The 22,292-nt window shown below is 39.8% G+C and overlaps 1 protein-coding gene across 3 annotated transcripts in view; it reads left to right on the top strand.

Moving 5' to 3' along the window:
* The window catches only part of wrnip1 (WRN helicase interacting protein 1), a 70,645-nt gene extending 63,105 nt beyond the window's left edge, over positions 1-7,540 (top strand). For 2 of the 3 annotated variants that reach the window (XM_072283397.1, XM_072283393.1), the window contains one exon: positions 7,411-7,540. In XM_072283397.1, the coding sequence (XP_072139498.1) occupies positions 7,411-7,437 (27 nt within the window). In that variant the 3' untranslated portion in view covers positions 7,438-7,540. Of the gene's footprint in view, positions 1-153; positions 2,530-7,410 lie in introns of those variants that run through there. The other variant, XM_072283394.1, reaches the window with a different exon arrangement.
* The last annotated feature ends 14,752 nt before the right edge of the window (positions 7,541-22,292 follow it).

Here is a 22,292-nt window from a genome sequence, read left to right as displayed (position 1 = left end):
ATTTAAAACTTTATGAATGGTATATTTTCTGTATTGTCCAGTATATTTTTGGTAATGTCATATATATTTTGGTAAAATACAAAAGTTATTGATGGAATATTTCTTGAAATTGTTCCATATTATTGTCAAGTTTTGTTTGTGCTTCATTACTAGCTCATTTAATACAAATTAAATGTGATATGCCAACCATCATATCAACAGTATTAACTTAAAAGAAGACTATTTATGTTCTGTGTAAAACTGATAAGAGGACATGAGTTGCTGAAGTCCATTATAACCTTCCCACTACCCTCATGAAAAGGCTTTGCAGGTAAGCTGTGAAGCAACCAACATTATCCTGCAACTACAGGATTTCTGAACACGTCCACTCAGATGGCAAGGTATGGCAATTTCTACTTGCCCAAGATAAAGAATTCACAAGGAGCATCCTGCCTCGGGTTAGATTAACCACAGGGAAGACTTTGCCAATGGTTTCAATGAAGCGATATTGCTGAGAGGAAGTCTGCTGAGTATGAACTGAGTTTAAAAGTCTGAGACATTTGGAAATGTCCAGAATGTGTAGCCCATGTGACAGTTCCAGCTAAACCAGGATTGTGGGTAAACTGGCTGTAAATTTCTATACTGTGTGCAGCACAGGTTCTGCGTGGCGCTGTGTGATTCCATTGTGGCACCAAGGATCCATTTGTTGTTCTAGGCTTCTTCAGGAGGATTCAGTCAGGTCCAAACCTCATAACCTGGCTAACTAGATTATACCAGGTAAATCTGTTGCTTATTTGGAAGTCAGCAGTGAGCATGAGCAGTTCACAGTTACTGAACTCTAATCAACAGTACTGGAGACAAATACACTACTGAGTTGGTAGTAATTGCTATTTTGAAGCATAACACAGTAGTAGAAGAAATTATTGCAACAGCAGCATTTCATTGCTCATGATAATTTAAAATATTTTGTCATTTCAGATTTGTAATATTTTAACATAAATTCCAAAGAATTGTTAAAATGCAGTGTTGATTTTGAATGATTTATTCCTACTGTGTTGTGGACCAACGCACCTTTATAAACAGTTTGTGATTATGATCGTTGCAAGCTTACCTATCAAAAAGCAATGATTTTGTTGGAATGTGCTTCTATACACATTTAGCACCCTCAATTCTTAAAATGCCAGCTGTTATTCACGTGTGACCTTTGACAGTCAACATTGGTAGGTTGTCCAACCTTAGATTTTGGGGAGGGTGCTTAAAGATTCCAGTACTGTACTCATATTACTTCCAAAGCTGCAAATAACAACATGCGTCATTGAATAGTGATTAGTGGAAACTTTAGCTAAGTTTATTTCCTTCTCCTTGCTCCAGAGGTGAACCCAAACGTAGTTCCTCTACTGTTACCAAGACAGAGAGCTTACTCAGCACAGACATGGAACTTTATGTTCTGTCTGGCTCTGCCGTGCTTCAGATAAACTTACTGAACCGTCGGAGGAGTTGACAGAGCATTTGACTTGGTTATTTACTGTGGGTGCTGATACTGAAATTGTAATGAAATAGAATCCACAAACTCTGGTTTGAGTACTCTGCTGTATTTTTCCAGATCATGGATTAATAAAAAGCAGGCTCTTGAAGAAGCATTATTTTGAGGTGTTGAACTTTTAGATGAGCTGCTGATGCCAGATTAACTGCATGACAGCCTACTTACTCACCCTGTTGTACTAATGTCAAAGACTAAATTACTGTTCTTACACTCTACTGAGTTTGATATCTGTTGGGGCACCACCTATTCATTTTTCAGGTCAAAGTGGGAAAGTTAACTGGTGCTTCCTCACTAGAAGGAAGAGTAAATAAAGAACATCTTTCCACTTTAATTTAGGGCAGCAGTGAGCAAAGCAATATTAAGAATATAGAGGAAGCTTTATAACGAGATAACTAACTTTTCTAAACTTTTAGCTGTGTTTGACAAGAAATGTGAGTAATGCCAGAAGGATGTCATTCAAAGACCATAGAAAGTTACTGCACGGAAGGAAGCCATTGGACTCTTTGTAAGAATACAGGTGCACGTTCCTTTATCCGAAATTCTGAAATCCGAAAAGCTCTGAAAACCGAAGTTATTTTCGCCGACAGCTGACATCACTCAGGTGTGACGTGGCAGCACTAGCAGAGGCCACCAGACGTCAGCTGTGGCTCAGCGCTCATACTGGTTACACCTGCATTTGCTGTTAGCTGATATTTTGTGTTCACTGTTGACTTTGTGTTTAATTTCACAGTGAAAATGTCAAAAAAGAGCTGCAGATACCCCAATGGGTAACAATGAGAAAAAGAGAAGGAATCTTCTCTGTCAATAACACAGAAAATGGAGTTATTGCAGAAGCTTGATCGTGGTGTGTCTGTGCGGTGTCTTACTGAAGAAAGTAGTGTCAGAACTACCACTGTATATGATTTAAATAAACAGAAAGACAAGTTACTGAAGTTTTATAGTGATAGTGACGTTCTACATTTATTCCAATAAGTCATTTACCATGTGTTTAATTCGGTTCGTTTGAAGCTGTATATTTTTATGTTTTATTGAATGTTTTTGTTGGAAATAAAATTTTTTCTTGTCATTATTCCCTAAACAATACAGTATAACAATTATTTACGTAGCATTTACATTGTATCTAGAGATGATTTAAAGTATACGGAAGGATATGTGTAGGTTTGGTCCGCCGCTGGATCTTAAAGTCCACCATACTGAGATAGGTTAAATAAGGGACTTGAGCATACCTGTTTTTTGGTATGGGGGGGGGGGGGGGTCTGAAATCCAAAAAATTCTGAATTCCGAAATGCAACTGGCCCCAAGGATTTTGGGTGAGGGATTGTGGACCTGTATAATAATTAGTCAATTATAGGTCATTGTGCCTTACATATCCATTCAATAAGATAACTGACTAATTTTCAACCTCAACTCCACCTTTCAGAAGCTGTCTAATTACAGGTTTCTGAAGATTCACAGTTCACTGGGCAAATTTTATTTTTCTCTGTACCTGGACATTTATATTGATATCTGGATTCCCAGTAGCTATCTTGTTAAACCTTTAAGTATGTTTCTATGAGATAGCTAGGTTATGTAAGTTCTGGCCCCAATTAAGTTCGCCTCAGAGAACACATTCCCAAATCCTAAGATCAGTCTGTGAACTTGTGCTATACTCCCTTGAAATCCAGTTTGTCTTGGGCAAGAAGAAGAAAACTATGCAAATTACTCTAGGTTTAGTCACACAAAGCATTTTTGGAGTTGCTTCTTTATATATAAAATGTATACTTGTCAGATTCTATTATTTCCAATTCATGTGTTGTCTTTGCCCCAAAAAATTAGTATCTGCTTTCTCTCCCCCTCCCCCGCCTTACAGAACTATGTGTGCAATCTTCCTCAATATCCATTTTAAAATGCATTTAGGGAGTCAAAACCAATGCATCCCTGTTCATTGTTGCCTACAACTTTTAGGATGAAGCTTGTCATATTTAGATAATCTGTAAGTAATTTATCACATTTCATTGTACAGTACTGGTTTCTCAATGCTTCTGGAATGATTTTTTTCTGCTTATTTAATGTTTCTGTTATTCCTTATTCATCCTGCCTTTGTCTACAAGAATCCACTATTACTTGGCCATTTTGATTCTTCTGGCATACATCCAAGGAAGGCTTTTCAGTCTGTTTTTAGCTCTCTTGGCGTTTCTTTGTAGTTATTTTCTTTACCAATTTTTATCCCTTGCTGAAATCCCATGAGTCCTCAGAGTTAATCTTATTTTCTGCAGCATTATATACATCTTCTTGAACATACCATTGTTTCTGAGCTTTCTTCTCAGTCCACCATTGGGTTACTGACCAATTAATCACACAATCCCTTTCCTTTCCATGTGGCCTTGCAGTAAATTTCCAGTATACCCTCAGTGGCCAGTAAAGTGACTACTGAGTGTATGTTCGTGGTCTTCTAATGTTGTTACCCCTGTACTCCAAGGTTCAATGTGTTGTGTGTTCAGAGATGCTCTTCTGCTCAGCGCTGTTGTAAGGCGTGGTTAAATGAGATATGTCGCCTTCCTGTCAGCTTGAACCAGTCTGGCCCTTCTCTTCTCTGACCTGTGTCATTAACAAGGCTTTTCACTCACAGAACTGCCACTCGTTGGAGACTGTTGTGCATGAAAACCCCAGGAGATCAGCAGTTTCTGAGCTACTATCTGACACCAACAATTATTCAAGGCCAAAGTCAGATGGATTATATTTCTTCCCCATTCTAATGTTTGATCTGAACAACAACTGAACCTCTTGACCACACTGCATGCATTTAGGCACTGAGTTACTGCCAAAAGATTGGTTGGTTAGATATTTGCTTTAACGAATAGATGTACCTAATAAAATGGCCACTGAGTGTATATCTGGTTCCTTTTTTGAAGCTGCTGCTAAACATACCTCAGTGTCCTTTAAGGCATTTCATATCAAGTCATCATTGATATATAAAATAAAATCTCATTGCACTGGATTCCTCTTAATTGGGACACATCAAGACCAATACATTTTGGCCCAATTAAGCGGCTGCCTCAATTAGCTGAGGTTAAAAAGTTGAACTAGGTTGGAATAGGTTGAGGTTGAAATAGTTAAAAGAGAGAAACTACCATTTAATTGAGTAAAACATTATGTATTTAAATGAAATACAGAACAAATTGGAACAACCATACTGTAATAGTACTGTACTATAAAACTGTGTAATAGTTCCTATTAGATTATTGATAGAGGAGTTCTTCTCCTGTACATTGCCATGATCTTTCAAATGACCGTAAATCAACAAAATCAGTGCAGGTATTTAGGGGATAATCTTCAGTTTCATTGTAACATTCAAGAGGATTGGCGATACTTTCAAATTATTCATAGTTCCTAACTTGTTCAAGTAGTGGTATTGTTTCATGCTCATTCCCAGCCATTCCTGGCATCCAAGCCTGAATGCTTGAAACAGCAGTGAGCAAAACAGTTCTGAATTGTTTGACTGCATGTTTCTCACCATCTGTGAATGATAAACTGCACTGCTTTTTGAATCAGCATCTGTCATATAAAATAACAAGCACATGTAACTGGTGCTATTTGAAAACTGCTCGCTCTAAGCACGCTGTAGTGTCTAAAGGCCACACAAATGCACATAACTGGTCTCCTGTCCCAATTAAGTGGCAGAGCATCCTAACTAAATGAAGGGAACTTGGCTGTTTTCTTGATTTTTTTTTTTATTCTTTAGGAATTGTCCCCAATAGGCAGTTGCCCCGAATAACCGATGACCCAATGAACCGGAATAAAAAATATTTTCCCCTCGTAATGTTGTCTTGACTCTAACCTCCCAGGGCATTGAACTTTCTTTATTATATTAAAACCCTTCATGATCTTGAGTGCCTCTGTTACGGCCACTAATTACAGCTTTTTTTTAATATTCTGCTTGTTGCAAGATCCTTGTCCTATGTATCATGCTGATAAAATTCCCCTGTATCCTTTCCATGACCTCAATTTCTTTCCCAAAATATGACAGCCAAAATTTGGGTACAATAATTCAGCTGAGACACAGCCACTGAGGGTTCAGCAAAAACTGTTACTTTTTGCCAAAGATCACTTACTTTTAACGGCATAAGCATTTTGCTCTACCGACTTGTACTTTGAACTCCTATTGTACCCTATATAATAATAGCGAGTAATCTTATTTTGCTTCCCTCATTAACTTAACAAAATAAATTTTGATAACAATTTCTTTGTAGTTAAAATGGACATCAAAGTGTTCTTATGTTCTAAAGAATGTTTATTTTCCTGAAGTTATTTTCATTTGTGCTGCTTCACATTGCCTGTAATTAAAAGCAGATTTCTGTTAAGATTATTTTTAATAAAATATTTAATGGTATTGTGTAGCAGTAAAAGTCACAGGAAAATGAAAAGAACTTCATTAAAATGTTAAGGAACATTTTAAAAACGATTACACATGAGAACTAATGCTCTTTTTTAGGTACATCATTAACAAAAATCAATTAATTCATAATTGAACCTTAATTCAAGTAAAGGACTTTAAGAAATTTTGTGCATTGATGCAATATTTAAGACACTCAGAAGTAAAGTTGATCCATCATGATTCAAAATAGTATTGATATTAGTTTATTATTGTCAAGTGTATAGAGATGCAGTGAAAAGCCTTTATTTGTCAGCAATCCAGACAGATCATTCCATATGTAAGTAAGTCAGTGTAGTAAGAAGGAAAACAGAATACAGTGTTACGGTTACAGAGAGTGCAGTGCAGATAGACAGTGGGAAGGCCATGACGTGGTAGAGGTCAATGGCCAATAATCTATATGGACAGATGCAGGGTCAGAAGGCGCTGTGAACGAAGACCGGCGATCCCTGTGGTGAATAGGTTGCAAGTTGAGAGGTCAAAGCCTGGAGTTGAAATTCTGTGATTGGCAAATCCTTGGGTTGATACCATAGACCAAGGTCAGGGGCCTGATAATCTGTGCACCCACTGAAGGCTGGAGGTCTGTGTGTGTGTGTGAGTGGGTGGGTAGGAGGGAGAAAAGAGGCTTGTTTTGCTGCTGTTGCTTGTGTTGTTCTGAACATTGTGGGCATGCTATGTTGGCAGCAGAACACGTGGCAACATTTGCGGGCTGCCCCACCACATCCATGGGTAATGCTGGTTGTCAACTGTATTTAACTTATTTCAATGTATGTTTCCCCGTACATGATTATAAGTATGTGAATCTGAATCTTTTGGTGTATGAGAGGTCCATTTAAGAGTCTAATAATAGTCGGATGGAAGCTACCCTTAACCTAGCAGTGCATGCTGTCATGCTTCTTCTTGACAGTAGAGAGAAGAGAGAGAGAATAACCTGGCTGGGAGGGGTCCTATGTTACTAAGGCTGCTTTCCTGAGGAATTAAAGTATGAATATTGTGGTGCGTGTATTAGTTATAATTCATTAAGCATTAAAAAGAAATTATATGATTTTTATCTTCTTGTATGATCTCATTCTTCAGTTTTTTTTCTTAACAGAAGTTGCTTAATTTGCTACTACTGAGTTTCAGATCTAAAGTAGACTATGTGAATGGTTACTAACAGGAATGCAGTTCTTTTTCCAAAAATTGACAGATTTTGTGTTGAACTGCCAGTAGTTGCAAACAAATGTGCAGATCTCAAACATGCTAACAACTTACGCTATCTGTTAGTCAACTAGTGTCCAACACTGGACTCTACGTGGTTGGAGGTCACAGCATTATGATGGGAAATATGTTCAAGTAATGCTCAGAAGATTGAACTGGGCGTTTGATTTCAATGGAAGAAATGTTATAAAGAATTAAAAGTCTGGTCTTTGTGATTGAACTGTTCTGCTGTTTTGCTGGGTTTTTTTTGATAATTTTTCATTTTCTCATTTTTTAGGTTAACACCATTAAAACCGGCCAATGAGGGCGATTGTTAATTAAGCTTGCTGACCTCACTGCTTTAAGTATCTCAAATTGATTTCATGTACCTGCATTGCAGTTTTCTGCAAGAATTACCTTGTTTGTGCTGGGAGAAGATATTGCAGTACATATTTTCTTGTTTTTTAAGAAAATATACTGAGTAAATTTTTTTTTGCTGTACTACCGGATTAGTGTTGGATCCTTTTTTTTTTTACTTTTTTTTTAACAATTTATATCAATTTTGGATGAAGGAAGTAAAACTAGTTGCTAAGCTAGCCCCATTTATGTTCGGTTGGCTCATATCCCTCTAAAGCTTTGCTAACCAGGTAACTGTCCAAGTATCATTTAAATGTTATTGTATCTCCTTTGACTACTTGCTCCAGCAATTTGTTCCATTCTCCCTGCTCTGAGTGAAAAAGTTGCCTCTCTGGTTCCTATTACCGCACCCCCCCCCCCCCAGCTAAGCCTATGCCCTCCATTTCTTTGTTCCACAGCCCGAAGAAAAGGACTGTGCATTCACCCTATTTATGTTCCTCATGAAATTGTACATCTCTATTCTATCCTCTTATGAATGAAGTCCCAGCCAGCTCAACCTCTCTCCATAACTCAGTCCCTTGAGTCCCAGCAATAAATCTCCTCATTCTTACCAGATTAATGTTATCTTTGCTATTAAAAGGGTAACCAAAACTGAATACGTTATGCCAAATGTGACCTCAAAAGTGTCTTGTACAACTGCAATATAACATCCCCACTACTATTCTCATTGCCCTGACTGACTAAGGCTTACATGCCAAATGCCACCTTTACTACCCTGTCTACCTGTGACTCCATTTTCAGGGTCGGATCTGCTGAAATTTAGAGGAGTATTTGATAGAAAGATAAAAGATACAGGCTAGTCTTTTTAGGATGGATGAAGCGAATGTGTTTCTTGTGGAAGAATCAAGAACTAGGATCTATTGTTCAAAAGAAGTAGTTGTACATTTCAACTAAATTAAAAATAGTATTCTTTTCTGTCAGAATTGTGAGCCTTGGGAATCTGGCTTCCATCACACTTTGAGGAAGAAAGTCCTTGAATATTTTTAAGATCAGGATTGATAAGCAAGGGGATGAAGGGTCATTGGAAGATGGGAATGCGGAGATGATGTTACATTCAGCTTTATTGAATGGTGAAGCAGGCTCAAGATACTAACTGACCTAGTCCGGGCCCAACTCTAATGTTTGTATGTATACTCATATGCCATCTTCCTCTGTCTACACCACTCCCTCTTGTTTTCACCTTCATAGGAAACTCCGCCAGATCACTCATGATTGAATAGCTGTTGTGAGGGCAAACAATAATAATTTAACATGAGGAAAATGTCTCATGATGTAATAAGTAATAGGCAAAACAAAAAAAAACACTGGCTTTAAATGTTTAGTTTTGTGTATGGAGTTTCAGAATTCAGAATGTACTGTTGAAGATTTTGCAATATTTGGCCTTTTTCTCTTTCTGTCCCTTTTATCTCTGACATAGTTTCATCATCCTTCTCCCTCATATTGTTTTCTGTCCATGAACTTATAATGAAATTATATTATTACAATTTGTGTATCCTGGTTCAGAGGCTATAAAGAAGATATTTTCCACTAAATACAGTACTGTGCATGCAGAGGTCTTAAGCACATGTATATACCTAGGGTGCCTATGACTTTTGCACAGTACTGTAGTAATTTTATGTATTGCACTGTACTGCTGCTGCAAAAAAAAAACACATTTCATGATATGTGAGTGATGATAAACCTGATTCTGATATGGGTCTCCTTGATGGACTGAGAGTGGGAAGGGGGAAGGGGGCAGGGAGAGGGGAATCACGGTTGGGAAAAGGGAAACGGAGAGGGGAGGGAGTGGGAAGCACCAGAGAAACATTCTGTAATGATCAATAAACCAATTGTTTGGAATCAATAGACCTTGACTGGTGTCTCAGGGCTGGGCGAGTCTGCACCCATGCCACCCCCTGACCCGGCACTCCTTCTCTGCCATCTGTCCCACACCCCTCCCACAGTGCTCAATCCTTGCCATTGCCAATATCCTTTGCTCCCGCCAAATGGTACAAACTTTCTTTCCGCTCCACAATGATAAACGCAGTACTGTATAAAAGCTTTAGGCATCATAGCTATATATTACATGCCTAAGACTTTACATAGTACTGTACATGCGTATAGCATCAATTCCGTGTTGGGTTATACTTCTGCATTTCAACTGCTTTGGTTTCAATTGAAAGTAATTTTGGAAGAAGATTACAGCAGATAACATGAATACACCTTTAGATTAAGCAGCCCAGAGTTAATTCCTGCATCTGTATGATGTTTCTTCAATCAGATTAGGAGAAAAGGCTTTTTGTTTTACCTGCTCACCTATGCAATGGGTCTGCTGTACGCACTGCTGGATGTTGTGATGGATATTCACTCTCCAGAGGGCCTTTTTCATTTTTGCTGAGCTCAACTGTCTAAATACAGCAGCTGTGAGCTTCTAAACATCAATGTTTTGTTTTTGATAAGTTAAATTTTCAACCAATATTCTTAGTTTAAACTCTTGTTGTAAACAGGAGCCAGTCTTCAGTTCTCAATGTAAATGGAAAGTGGTAATCAGTTTGATAGGATAGCCTTTCAAACAAGCACTGTCTGTAGAGCCACAGACTTGCTGGCTCCATTGCTCTAGAGGTGTAGTATAAGACAATGAGTTATTTAATTTGGCCTGTTTCAAACTAGAGAACATTGACACGAGGAAATCTGCAGATGCTGGAATTTCAAGCAACACACATAAAAGTTGCTGGTGAACGCAGCAGGCCAGGCAGCATCTCTAGGAAGAGGTACAGTCGAAGTTTCGGGCGGAGACCCTTCGTCAGGACTAACTGAAAGAAGAGCTAGTAATAGATTTGAAAGTGGGAGGGGGAGGGGGAGATCCGAAATGATAGGATAAGACAGGAGGGGAAGGGATGGAGCCAAGAGCTGGACAGGTGAATGGCAAAAGGGATATGAGAGGATCATGAGACAGGAGGCCTAAGGAGAAAGAAAAGGGGGAGGGGGGAACCAGAGGATAGGCAAGGGGTATAGTGAGAGGGAGAAAAAGAATGTGTGTATATAAATAAATAACGGATGGGGTACGAGGGGGAGGTGGGGCATTAGCGAAAGTTTGCGAAGTCAATGTTCATGCCATCAGGTTGGAGGCTACCCAGATGGAATATAAGGTGTTGTTCCTCCAAAGTGAGTGTGGCTTCATCTTTACAGTAGAGGAGGCCGTGGATAGACATATCAGAATAGGAATGGGATGTGGAATTAAAATGTGTGGCCACTGGGAGATCCTGCTTTCTCTGATGGACAGAGCATAGGTGTTCAGCGAAACGATCTCCCAGTCTGCGTCAGGTCTCGCCAATATATAGAAGGCCACATCGGGAGCACCGGATGCAGAACTCTGGCTAAGTTAGTTAATTCATATATAGTGAATGTGTTAATAGTTGGAAGGCTTGTGTACTCAGGGAGTCAGCTTCACAGCATTAATTATGGGTGCCAGGGATCCCTGTCTCCGGAAGCTTTGAGACCACTTGTGTTAAAAGGTGTCTGAAAAAATATCACGTGTGTGAAGTCATCTAAGTGGCAAAAAGATACTATAAATGAAGAGAGCAGCTCAGACTTTTTAGGAATGGTCCATCAAGAAGCATGACAGAAATACGGGGTGAAATGGACTCCACTCTGCTGCCTTCAGTTTTTGCAATGGATGACTAGTTTCGCTGTGGCTCATGGGTATGCCTTTTTAGCTTATGGGAAATTGTGCCTATGTTTTGGAAATCCTTTGTGTTTTAGAAATGGTTTGTAATTTGGAAGTCTTTTATAAGATAGAAATCCTCTGAGTTTTGAATATGTTTTAAGAATGTTGTTTGAATTTAAATATGTATCACTTTAAATAAATGAACTGTGTTTAAACTACTTTATTAGCTGGAAGTATCTCCTCAGTAGGGTGGTGAGGGTGGGGAACCCACCACTCAAATAATGGGTATTGGCAGCTAAACTCGTCATGGAGAATAAACAAGGAAATAAATTAGTCTTTGAAAACTGAGTAGTTGCAGTATAACTTCCCTTGAGTGAAGGTACTTGGAGATATCTATATCAGAAAGGGCTTAAAGTCTTCATTTTAGTTTTGAACTTTACTGTCAGCAGGCCCAGTTCCATCACAATGTAAAGAACACTTCGTTGACAGTCACTGAGCACTTGCACGTATGTATGAAAACAGTGCTCCTCTGCCATTGACTTTTGAATCTGGACCATTACATTTAAAAATTGAAATGACGAGTGGTGTGTAATGTTATATGACGTTCCCCATCATTTGATGTAGAGGTTGTAAAATCTGTGTTTTGGAACAACTTACTCCTGGCTACTGCAACAGCTGGACTTGGTTGAAATCCTCTTAGATGGTTAATAATGACCTATTAAGTTCTCTTATTTCAGTGGTATCATGCATTTATTTCGTTCCTTGAACTTGAAAAATACTCTGAGTGCTCTGAAAGAAAAGGATGCTGTACTAAAGTAAAAAAAAGTTAGAGGATCTGAATGTAACAGCAAGTAGCGCTGGTGAAAATGGAGGCAGTAGGTTTAGGGCAAGAAATCTTTCCATGGCTGAAGTTGTATCCACTGGCTCCCTGACCGCAATTCTACCCACCTGCCCTCCTCACCCCCCTCAGGTGGTTCCATGCTTCACTATCCTTTCCTATCAGATTCTAACATCTGCAGCCTTTTAATCCATCTAACTCTCAGACGATATTGCTATTTCCACTGTTCCATCGTCCATCTGCCAATCACTCCTCACCTGGATCCACCTATCACTTGCCAGCTCTTCCTCCCACCCAATCTCTTCATCTCACCTCTTTATACTAGCCACTTCCCCTCTACTCTTTCAGTCCAGATTGCTCACTGTGTATTTCCCTCCACAGATGTGCCTTATCCACTGAGTTGCTCGATCATTTTGGGTTTTTTTTGTTGTGGAGTCCAGCATCATCAGCCTCGTGTTTCTCTGTAAATTGAAGTATTGTAACTGTGATTGCCAGTTACTAAAACTAAGTAGGTAAACATTAAATGCTAAGATCAATGAGAAATCTTTGGTTGCATCCAGATGTAGTAATACTGTAAGTGGAAATGGAAAATTACTTAATGCACAGCCCAGGGAGATATAATGTGGCTTATTTGTTGGCATTAACATAGCCTTTCCTTAAACTGAAAGCCTGGGGAAAGTACTCCTATGATATTGTAATCAGCACCTGGTATAGTGAACGCCAGTATTTGTGCAATCTCCTTTTCATTGCTGAATGCTGATTTATTACTGCTCTTCCATTTCCGAACTCTGTATCTGCTGAACACATAAAGGTTGGAAGAATTTAGGCTGGAGATAGCAATACTGTATCTACACCAGTAATTTTAATTTCAAAAATAAACCTTATTCTTAAAATATTTATACAATAAATACAAAAACAGTGTGTGGCTTATTTTTTGACACAAGGTTTTGCAGATGCTGGAAATCTGGAACAACAAAAAATGCTGGAGGAATTCAGCGGTTTAGACAGCACCTATAGAAAGCGAAAATAAAGAATGGGCATTTTGGACCAAGATCCTTCATCAGGATTGGAAAGGAAGGAGGCAGAAGGCAAATTAGTAAGGTGGGGAGAGGGAGGAGACTACAAGATAGAAGGTGATGCGTGAAGGCACATGAGAGGTGTGTGACGATGTGAGAAGCTGAGAGGTGATAAGTGGAAGAGGTAACGAGCTGAAAAAGGAGGCATCTATATGAGAGGACAGTAGACCACAGCATAAAGGGAAAAAAGTGAGAAACCAGAGGGAGGGTCATCTGGGCAGGGGAGGAGAAGAAAAAGGGTAAGAGGGTAACCTGTATGGGGGAAATGGAAAAAAGAAGAGGGAAGAGAAACAGGGGAGAGATCTCTGCAAATTATAGGTAGTGATGTTCATACCATCAATTTGGGTGCTACCCAGGTGGAATATGTGGGGTTGCTCCTCCAACCTGAGTTTTGCCTCACCATGGCTGTAGAGTATGCCATGTACAGATATGTCAGTATAGGAGTAGGAAATTGAACCGAAATGGGTGGCCACTAGGAGATTCTGGCTGGTGCGGTGGATAGAGTGATGATGCTTAATGAAGCAGTCTCCCAATTTGTGTTTGGAATCACAGACAAAGGTGGCAGACTGACCTCTACCTTGCTGAGGCCAGACAGCAGCTCTCCGACACCTTCTCTTACTTTCTCCTGAAACAGGGCCCCTCTAAGAAGAATCAGGCCATTGCCTCCTGCACCGTCACCAGATTCATTGAGTCTGGAGATCTCCCATCTACTGCCAACAACCTCAGTTCCCATACCCCACACTGCTTGCCTTTACCTCCTACCCAATACCTACAAACCTAACTTTCCTAGTAGGCCCATTGCATAGAACCAAAGAATGCATCACCGAGTGTCATTGAGTACTGAGGTCCTACCTGTCCCCAGTACTGCAGAGGATGGGCCTGGTATTGTTGCCGTGCAGTGTTCCATTCGGCTAGACATTGGCACATTACCTGTCCTTCATGGAGAAGTTCTTTTCTGGAAAGCACATTTGATCATGAGTCTATCAGACAGAGTTGTTTGTCTTACATGGAGTGATTTTCTTAATAGATCATAATGCCTAATTTTCGTTTGACATCAACTTCTGTTTGTGGTCATGAATCTGAAATGATTTGTACACAATACACTGTGAAACCTAACTATTCATTATTGTTTCCTCTGACCAGTTATTACATTTGTTGGTCTAATTAATGTCCCCAACATTGATTTACCCAGGTTAAATTTTCATTGAAAGAAAACCGGATTCCTTTCTGATTTTGAGGCAGTTCTTGAGAGAACTTGAGATGAACTAGATATTTGGAGGGAGGAAATCATGGAATGAGTTACAGAGTGCGGATAGAATAAACATTCCTGAAATTAAGCAATTTTCTCCCTACTATAGAATTATCTCCCAGTTTTATTTATCCCTTATTTTCCTTAACTAAGCATAATTTGGACTCGATTGGGCTTCTTTCCTAATACCTGAATGTGCTATTCAAATTTTGAATGGTATGAGATGATGACAAGACGAATCTCAAGGTTGTATACTTCATATATACTTTGATGATGAATGTACTTTGAAACTTTGATATACAGCACTTTAATACTCATACATCTTGTGTTATAATCACACTTGAAATCTTTGCAGTATGATGTGTGTTGGAGTTTAGGTAGCCTGTTGTGCTCGGTTGCTTTTACAAAAACCAACTGCAATTTAACAATTAAATTTGCTGCTTGTAAGATATTGAGAGAATAGGGATTAGATAAATAGTGAAAATGCTACCACTAAAATTAAGAATATAGCTTCTTTAAATTATTTTCATAAAATACCAACATAAAACTTTCTCACTTGTCAAGGTGTAAGTAAGGTTAGACAAATCAGTATTAAGCAGCAGCAAGCTATTACTATGAGTTTCACAGGGCAACATTACTATTCCTAGCAAATTGAAAATGTTCTAAAATTATTTTCGGGTTTTACACATTCAGTAAGCTCTGAGTCTGGTTCCAACCCCATGATTCCAGACAATTGGAGTCCAACAATTACTTTTTGCACTTTCATTTGGCTTATGCCATGTTTATTCCACATCTCTGTAATTTCCTTTATCCTGTTACTGCCACCAGAGGCTGCTGTGTAGCTGTGCACAGAACTCTGGATCAGTACGTTTCGCCTTCACAACCTTGGGCTGCAGGCCCAGATGGCAACTCAGATTAAGGTTCAGAACAGGTACAGAAGGCCCACAGTATTGTTTCTCTTCTAAATAAATATAATGAGAAGATTTTATATGATTTTTTAAAATGCCAAAATTTTCAAAATATTTAAAGAAAAGGAGATGCACGTGTCTGTGACCTTTTAGACCAGGGGTTCCCAACCTGGCTCTCAAATAAAGGTAGGGGTCCAAGGCATACGAAAGGTTGGGGAGTCCTGTTTTAGACCAGCTCGTTTCCCTTGCCAAGAAATGTGCCAGAGTCTTAGCGTGATTTCAAACTGTCTCATGGGGCAACCAACATAATCTTCATTGCCCATAAAATCCATCAAAAGTTATAGAGCAAAACCAGGACATGTATAATCTCTTCTCTAATTCAACAAAAGATTGACTCTGTCCATTCTGAAGCCTTAAAGGAGGTTTTGGTTGCCTGGTGATATTTAAGTTTTAACACTTCACGATTACTTCACTGTCTCTGTTCTCTATCAGCTTGCAGATGGAGCTATTTGTCATCTAAACTGGAGTCAATTTATATTAGAGAGATACAAGTATTGTTTATGATGAAAGCTAAAGTGCAATATGAATACAAACTTATTTCTTGTATTTAGCTAGGGATGCTGAGAAGCAGAATTGGGAAGAATATCCCAGTTTTTTTACTGAAGAAACAAATGAGCACTGACTGGAGGCTGAAACTTGAGGACAGGTGAAGACCGTCCTCCCTTGATGATTTAGCACCATTCATTCCGATCATGGCACAATTAGTGGACATTCTGCTTCACGGTTCCAATGAATACGGCTCACTCCTGACCTCTGGTGTTGTGTGGAAATTGCATGGAATCGGGGTTTAATACTCAGTAGCCCAAAGGGCTTCTTCCTTTACTGTGTGACACAGTGCATGATTTACTTATCTTGATAATCTCAGCAAATAAAGATCTATGTAGGATTATAATTGTTCCAAAGTCCATGGCCTTTATTGAGGGCGTTTCTAAATTGTCACTCAGCTTCATATTTTAAAAAGCCCTTTACTATTGTGTTTGTCTATTATTGTGACTTGGATGAAGACCAGACCGTATTTTATGAGCAATTAATGCAGAAAACCAGGGAACTGCAAAGGGTTCACAAACCTTTTCCTGCAACTACAGTTAGGTGGGGAGTGAGTCTGAGCAAAGGTCCAAATCGTCTGTGATGATGGCAGGGATGAGTCTGAGCAGCAGTCTTAATTGTCTGACTTAACCCCATATCTGCTTTACCAGTGGTTCAACAGTTTACCTTGTATCACTTCAAAAAGTATGCTTATTTAGTGGACAGTTTTGCAAGATGTGCCGTGATTGAGAATCAGAATCAGTTTTTTTATTACTGACATACAGTGATGTTTCTTTTTATGTACAATATAAGACAAAAAATTTACTGCTACTATAAAAAAAATAAAGTATTTAAGCAGTGCAAGTGAGGAATAGCTAGAGTGGTTCATGAACACTTCCAGAAATTTGATGACACAAAGGCAGTTGGCTCACAAATAGAAGAAGTTTGGAGACAGTGCGAAAGGGAGGATAGGCAGGTGATAGAGAAGGGACGCGCTCAGACCGATGGTTTGAGATGTGTCTATTTTAATGCGAGGAGTATTATGAACAAAGCGGGTGGAGCATGGATCAGCACTTGGAGCTATGATGTTGTGGCCATTACTGAGACTTGGATGGTGCAGGGGCAGGAATGGCTACTTCAAGTGCCAGGCTTTAAATGTTTCAGAAAGGACAGGGAGGGAGGCAAAAGAGGTGGGGACATAGCACTGTTGATCAGGGATAGTGTCACAGCTGTAGAAAAGGAGGAAGTCATGGAGGGATTGTCTATGGGTCTCTGTGGGTGCAAGTTAGGAAAAGGAAGGGGTCAATAACTCCACTGGGTGTTTTTTTATAGACCACCCAATAGTAGTAGGGACATCGAGGTGCAGATAGGGAGACAGATTCTGGAAAGGTGTAATAACAACAAGGTTATTGTGGGAGATTTTAATTTCCCAAATATTGATTGGCGGCTCCCTAGAGTGAGGGGTTTAGATGGGGTAGAGTTTGTTAGGTGTGTTCAGGAAGGTTTCTTGACACAATATGTAGATAAGCCTACGAGAGGAGAGGCTGTACTTGATCTGGTATTGGGAAATGAACCTGCTCAGGTGTCAGGTCTCTCAGTGGGAGAGCATTTTGTAGATAGTGATCATAATTCTTTCTCTTTACCACAGCGTTGGAGAGGGATAGGAACAGACAAGTTATGGAAACGTTTAATTGGAGTAAGGGGAAATATGAGGCTATCAGGCAGGAACTTGGAAGCATAAATTGGAAACAGATGTTCTCAGGGAAACGTACGGAAGAAGTGTGGCAAATGTTCGGGATATTTTTGTGGGGTTCTGCGTAGGTACGTTCCAATGAGACGAAAAGATTAGTAGGGTACAGGAACCGTGGTGTACAAAGGCTGTTGTAAATCTAGTCAAGAAGAAAAGAAGAGCTTATGAAAGGCTGAAAAAACTAGGTAATGAAGGAGATCTAGAAGATTATAAGGCTAGCAGGATGGAGCTTAAGAATGAAATTAGAAGAGCCAGAAGGGGCCATGAGAAGGCCTTGGTGGACAGGATTATGGAAAACCCCAAGGCATTCTACAAGTATGTGAAAAGCAAGAGGATAAGACCTGAGAGAATAGGACCTATCAAGTGTGACAGTGGAAAAATGTGTACGGAACCAGAGGAGATAGCAAAGGTCCTTAATGAATACATTGCTTCAGTACTCACTATGGAAAAGGATCTTGGCGATTATAGGAATAACTTGCAGCAGACTGAAAAGCTTGAGCATATAGATGTTAAGGAAGAGGATGTGCTGGAGCTTTTGGAAAGCATCAAGTTGAGAAAGTCACCGGGACTGTTCGGGATGTACCCCAGGGTACTGTGGGAAGCAAGGGAGGAGATTGCTGAGCCTCTGGCGAGGATGGGAGAGGTTCCGGAGGATTGGAGGATTGCAGATGTTGTTCCCTTATTCAAGAAAGGGAGTAGAGATAGCCCGGGAAATTATAGACCAGTGAGTCTTTCAGTGGTTGGTAAGATGATGGAGAAGATCCTGAGAGGCAAGATTTATGAACATTTGGAGAGGCATAATATGATTAGGAATAGTCAGCATGGCTTTGTCAAAGGCAGGTCATGCCTTATGAGCCTGAAGAATTTTTTGAGGATGTGACTAAACACTTTGATGAAGGTAGAGCCGTAGATATAGTGTATATGGATTTCAGCAAGGTATTTGATAAGGTACCCCATGCAAGGCTTATTGAGAAAGTAAGGAGACATGGGATCCAAGGGGACATTGCTTTGTGGATCCAGAACTGGCTTTCCCACAGAAGGCAAAGATCCTTTGTAGATGGGTCATATTCTGCATGGAGGTCAGTAACCAGAGGTGTGCCTCAGGTATCTGTTCTGGGACCCCTACTCTTTGCCCTTTTTATAAATGACCTGGATGAGGAAGTAGAGGGATGGGTTAGTAAATTTGCTGGTGACACAAAGTTGGTGTTGTAGATGGTGTGGAGGGCTGTCGGAGGTTACAGCAGAACATTGGTAGGATGCAAAACTGGGCTGAGAAGTGGCAGATGGAGTTCAACTCAGATAAGTGTGAGGTGGTTCATTTTGGTAGGTCTAATATGACAGAATATGGTATTAATGATAAGACTCCTGGCAGTATGGAGTATCAGAGGAATCTTGGGGTCTGAGTCCATAGGGCACTCAAAGCTGCTACACAGGTTGACTCTGTGGTTAAGAAGGTATACAGTGCATTGGCCTTCATCAACCGTGGGATTGAGTTTAAGAGCTGAGAGGTAATGTTGCAGCTATATAGGACACTGGTCAGACCCCACTTGGAGTACTGTGCTCAATTCTGGTTGCCTCACTACAGGAAGGACCTGGAAACCATAGAAAAGGTGCAGAAGAGATTTACAAGATGTTGCCCGGATTGGGGAGCATGTCTTATGAGAAAAGGTTGAGTGAATTCGGCTTTTTCTCCTTGAAGCAACTGAGGATGAGAGGTGACCTGATAGAGGTGTACAAGATAATGAGAGGCATTGATCGTGTGGATAGTCAGAGGCTTTTTCCCAGGGCTGAAATGGCTAGCATGAGAGGGCACAGTTTTAAGGTGCTTGGAAGTGAGTACAGGGGAGGTGCCGGGGTAAGTTTTTTTTACGCGGAGAGTGGTCAGTGTGTGGAATGGGCTGCTGGTGGTGGTAGAGGAGGAGGAAACGATAGGGTCTTTTAAGAGACTCCTGGATAGGTACATGGAGCTTAGAAAAATAGAGGGCTATGGGTGAGCCTGGGTAGTTCTAAGGTAAGGACATGTTTGGCACAGCTTTGTGGGGCGAAGGTCCTGTATTGTACCGTAGGTTTTCTATGTTCCTACATTACAGAAATGAAATTCAGGGTTGATGCTTGGTGTGAGCTCAGTGGCCCAAAGTTCCCTGTTTCCTTGCAATGTGACTTTGTGAATGATTTACCTACCTTATTACCCTAAGCAAACAAAATGTTATGAAAGATTATAGTTGTTCCAAAGTCCATAACTTTTAGTGAGAGGGCTTTAAGATTGCCACTGTCCTTTGTATTTTTAATGTAAAAGTCTTCTGTCCATGCCACTGTCTTTCTTGTAATACCATGAGCTGTCATTTTGTTTAGCAGCCTCACATGCAGCACCTTGTCAAAGGCCTTCTCAAAATCCATGTAGAACAACCACTGACTCTCCTTTGTCAATCAAGCCCTTTAAGGAACCTATGATAACCTTGGCCTATTTTATCATGTCCCTCCAAGTACCGCAAAACCTCATGCTTAATAATGGACTCCCATCATCTTCCCAGCTGCTTAAATCTGGTTAACTGGCTTATAATTTCTTTTGTTTTGCTTCCCTTCCTTCAAAGGAGGAGTGAGATTTGCATGTTTACAATCCTCCGATACCATTCCACAATCTAGTGATTCTTGAAAGATCATTACTAATACTTCCACAGTCTCTTCAACTACCTCTTTCTGAACCCTGTGGTGTAGTCCATCTTTACCTTCAGACTTTTCAGCTTTCCAAGCACTTTCTCCTTAGAAATAGCAACTACGCTCACTTCTGCCTGACACTTTAAAATGTCTGGCATACTGATGGTGCCTTCCACAGTAAAGACCAGCACAAAGTAAGTTTTGTCTGCTATTTTTGGGCCCCAATAGTACCTCTCCAACATACTCTTCCAGCTGTCCGTTATTTACTCTTCTCTTTTATTCTTTACTGTATATATGGGGGGGAGGAACTTTTGATATCCTCTTTGATATTATTGGCTAGCTTGCCTTCCTATTTCATCTTTTCTCTCCTTGTTATTTTTTCTTAGTTGCTTTCTGTTGGTTTTTAAGAGCTTCTCTATCCTCTAGCTTTCCACTAATTTTTTCTATATTGTACGCCCTCTCTTTTGCTTTTATACTGTTATTGACTACCTCTGTCAGCCAGGGTAGCCTCATCTTCCCTTTTAGAATACTTCTTCTTTGGATTGTATCTATCCTGCACCTTCAAAATTGCTCCCAGAAACTCCAGCCGTTGCCGTTCTGTCATCATCCCTGCTTGTGGCCCCTTCCAATCAACTTTGGCCAACTCCACTCTCATGCCTCTGTAGTTCCCTTTACTCTACATTATTGGTGATACGTCTGATTTTAATTTCTCTATCTCAAACTGCATGATGAATTCTATCATATTATGATAACTGCCTCCCAGAGCTTCTTTTACCTTCCGCTCCCTGATCAAATCTGGTACATTACACAACATCCAAACGAGAACTGCCCCTTCCCTGGCGGGCTCAACCACAAGTTGCTCTAAAAATTATTTCAGGTATTCCACAAATTCCTTCTCTTGGGATTCAACATCAATCTGATTTTCCCAATCTATTAAAATACCCCATGACTATTGTAGCATTGCCCTTTTGACATGCCTTTTCTATCTCCTAGTTGTACCCCACATCCTGGTTACAATTCGGAGGCCTGTATATACTGCAACTCCCATCGGGGTCTTTCTACCCTTGCAGTCCTTACCTTGTCCTACAATGATTCTACATCTTCCAATCCTATGTCATCTCTTTCTGAAGATTTGATTTCATTTTTTACCAACACAGCCCCCCCCTCCACTCACCTGCCCTTTCAATATAATGTGTATCGTTGGATGTTAAGTTTCCAACTGTGATCTTTCAGCCATGACTCAGTAATGCTTATGTCGTACCTGCTAATCTCTAAATGCACAAGATTATTTATCTTATTCCATATGGTGTAATCATTCAAATACCTTCAGTCCTGTATTTATCATCCTTTTCAATTTTGCCACCATGTTATCATAAGTTAACTTCTTACTTTTCTAACCTTTGTCTGTTAATTTAATCTGGAGACTTTCATAATCTCTCCTGCACTCTCCTTCCCTCCGACTTTATCTTAATTTTCGACATTGTTGAAACTATTTAAAGACACACTTCAACACTGTCTGCAATTTTTCTCTATCATCTGCCTAATCTTCTTCAGTCTTACTACACACTGCATCTACTTGTATACTAATAACCCCATCCTCCTGCCAAATTAGTTTTTAACCATCTTAAACAATGGTATTATTCAGCATCTTCCAGTGTTCTGGCAGAACAATAGTAGCCAAACAGTATTAGGAAACTACAGTTAGTGCCTGCTCTATTTTCTCTTTCATTTCTTTAAAGAACCTAGCATACTTTTTATTCTTGTTGAGCTTTTGGTTTTATGAGTTTTCCTACTTTTTGTGTGTTTCTTGAACTCCACAGGGTTCTAGAATGTACACAATTTTTCCCTAAACTCTCACACTCTCCTCCACCATCACTTAAGAATTCTGGCACTGATTTAAGTAGTTGTTTCAAGTTAGCTGTTGCTAAATCTAACATCAACCTAGTAAGATTGCCACAGTCCGAAACCCATACTTCTTTGTCCTCAACTATAAATGAACCATTTCTGACCCCAGTCATCTTTCCAACTTACCCAGGTCCTTATTACAACTTTAATT

This window comes from Mobula birostris, chromosome 19 (assembly GCF_030028105.1).
Source record: "Mobula birostris isolate sMobBir1 chromosome 19, sMobBir1.hap1, whole genome shotgun sequence".
In the NCBI taxonomy this organism is placed as follows: Eukaryota; Metazoa; Chordata; class Chondrichthyes; order Myliobatiformes; family Myliobatidae; genus Mobula; species Mobula birostris.
Note: the sequence above shows the minus strand (reverse complement) of the source record. Positions and strands in the feature narration are given on the sequence as shown.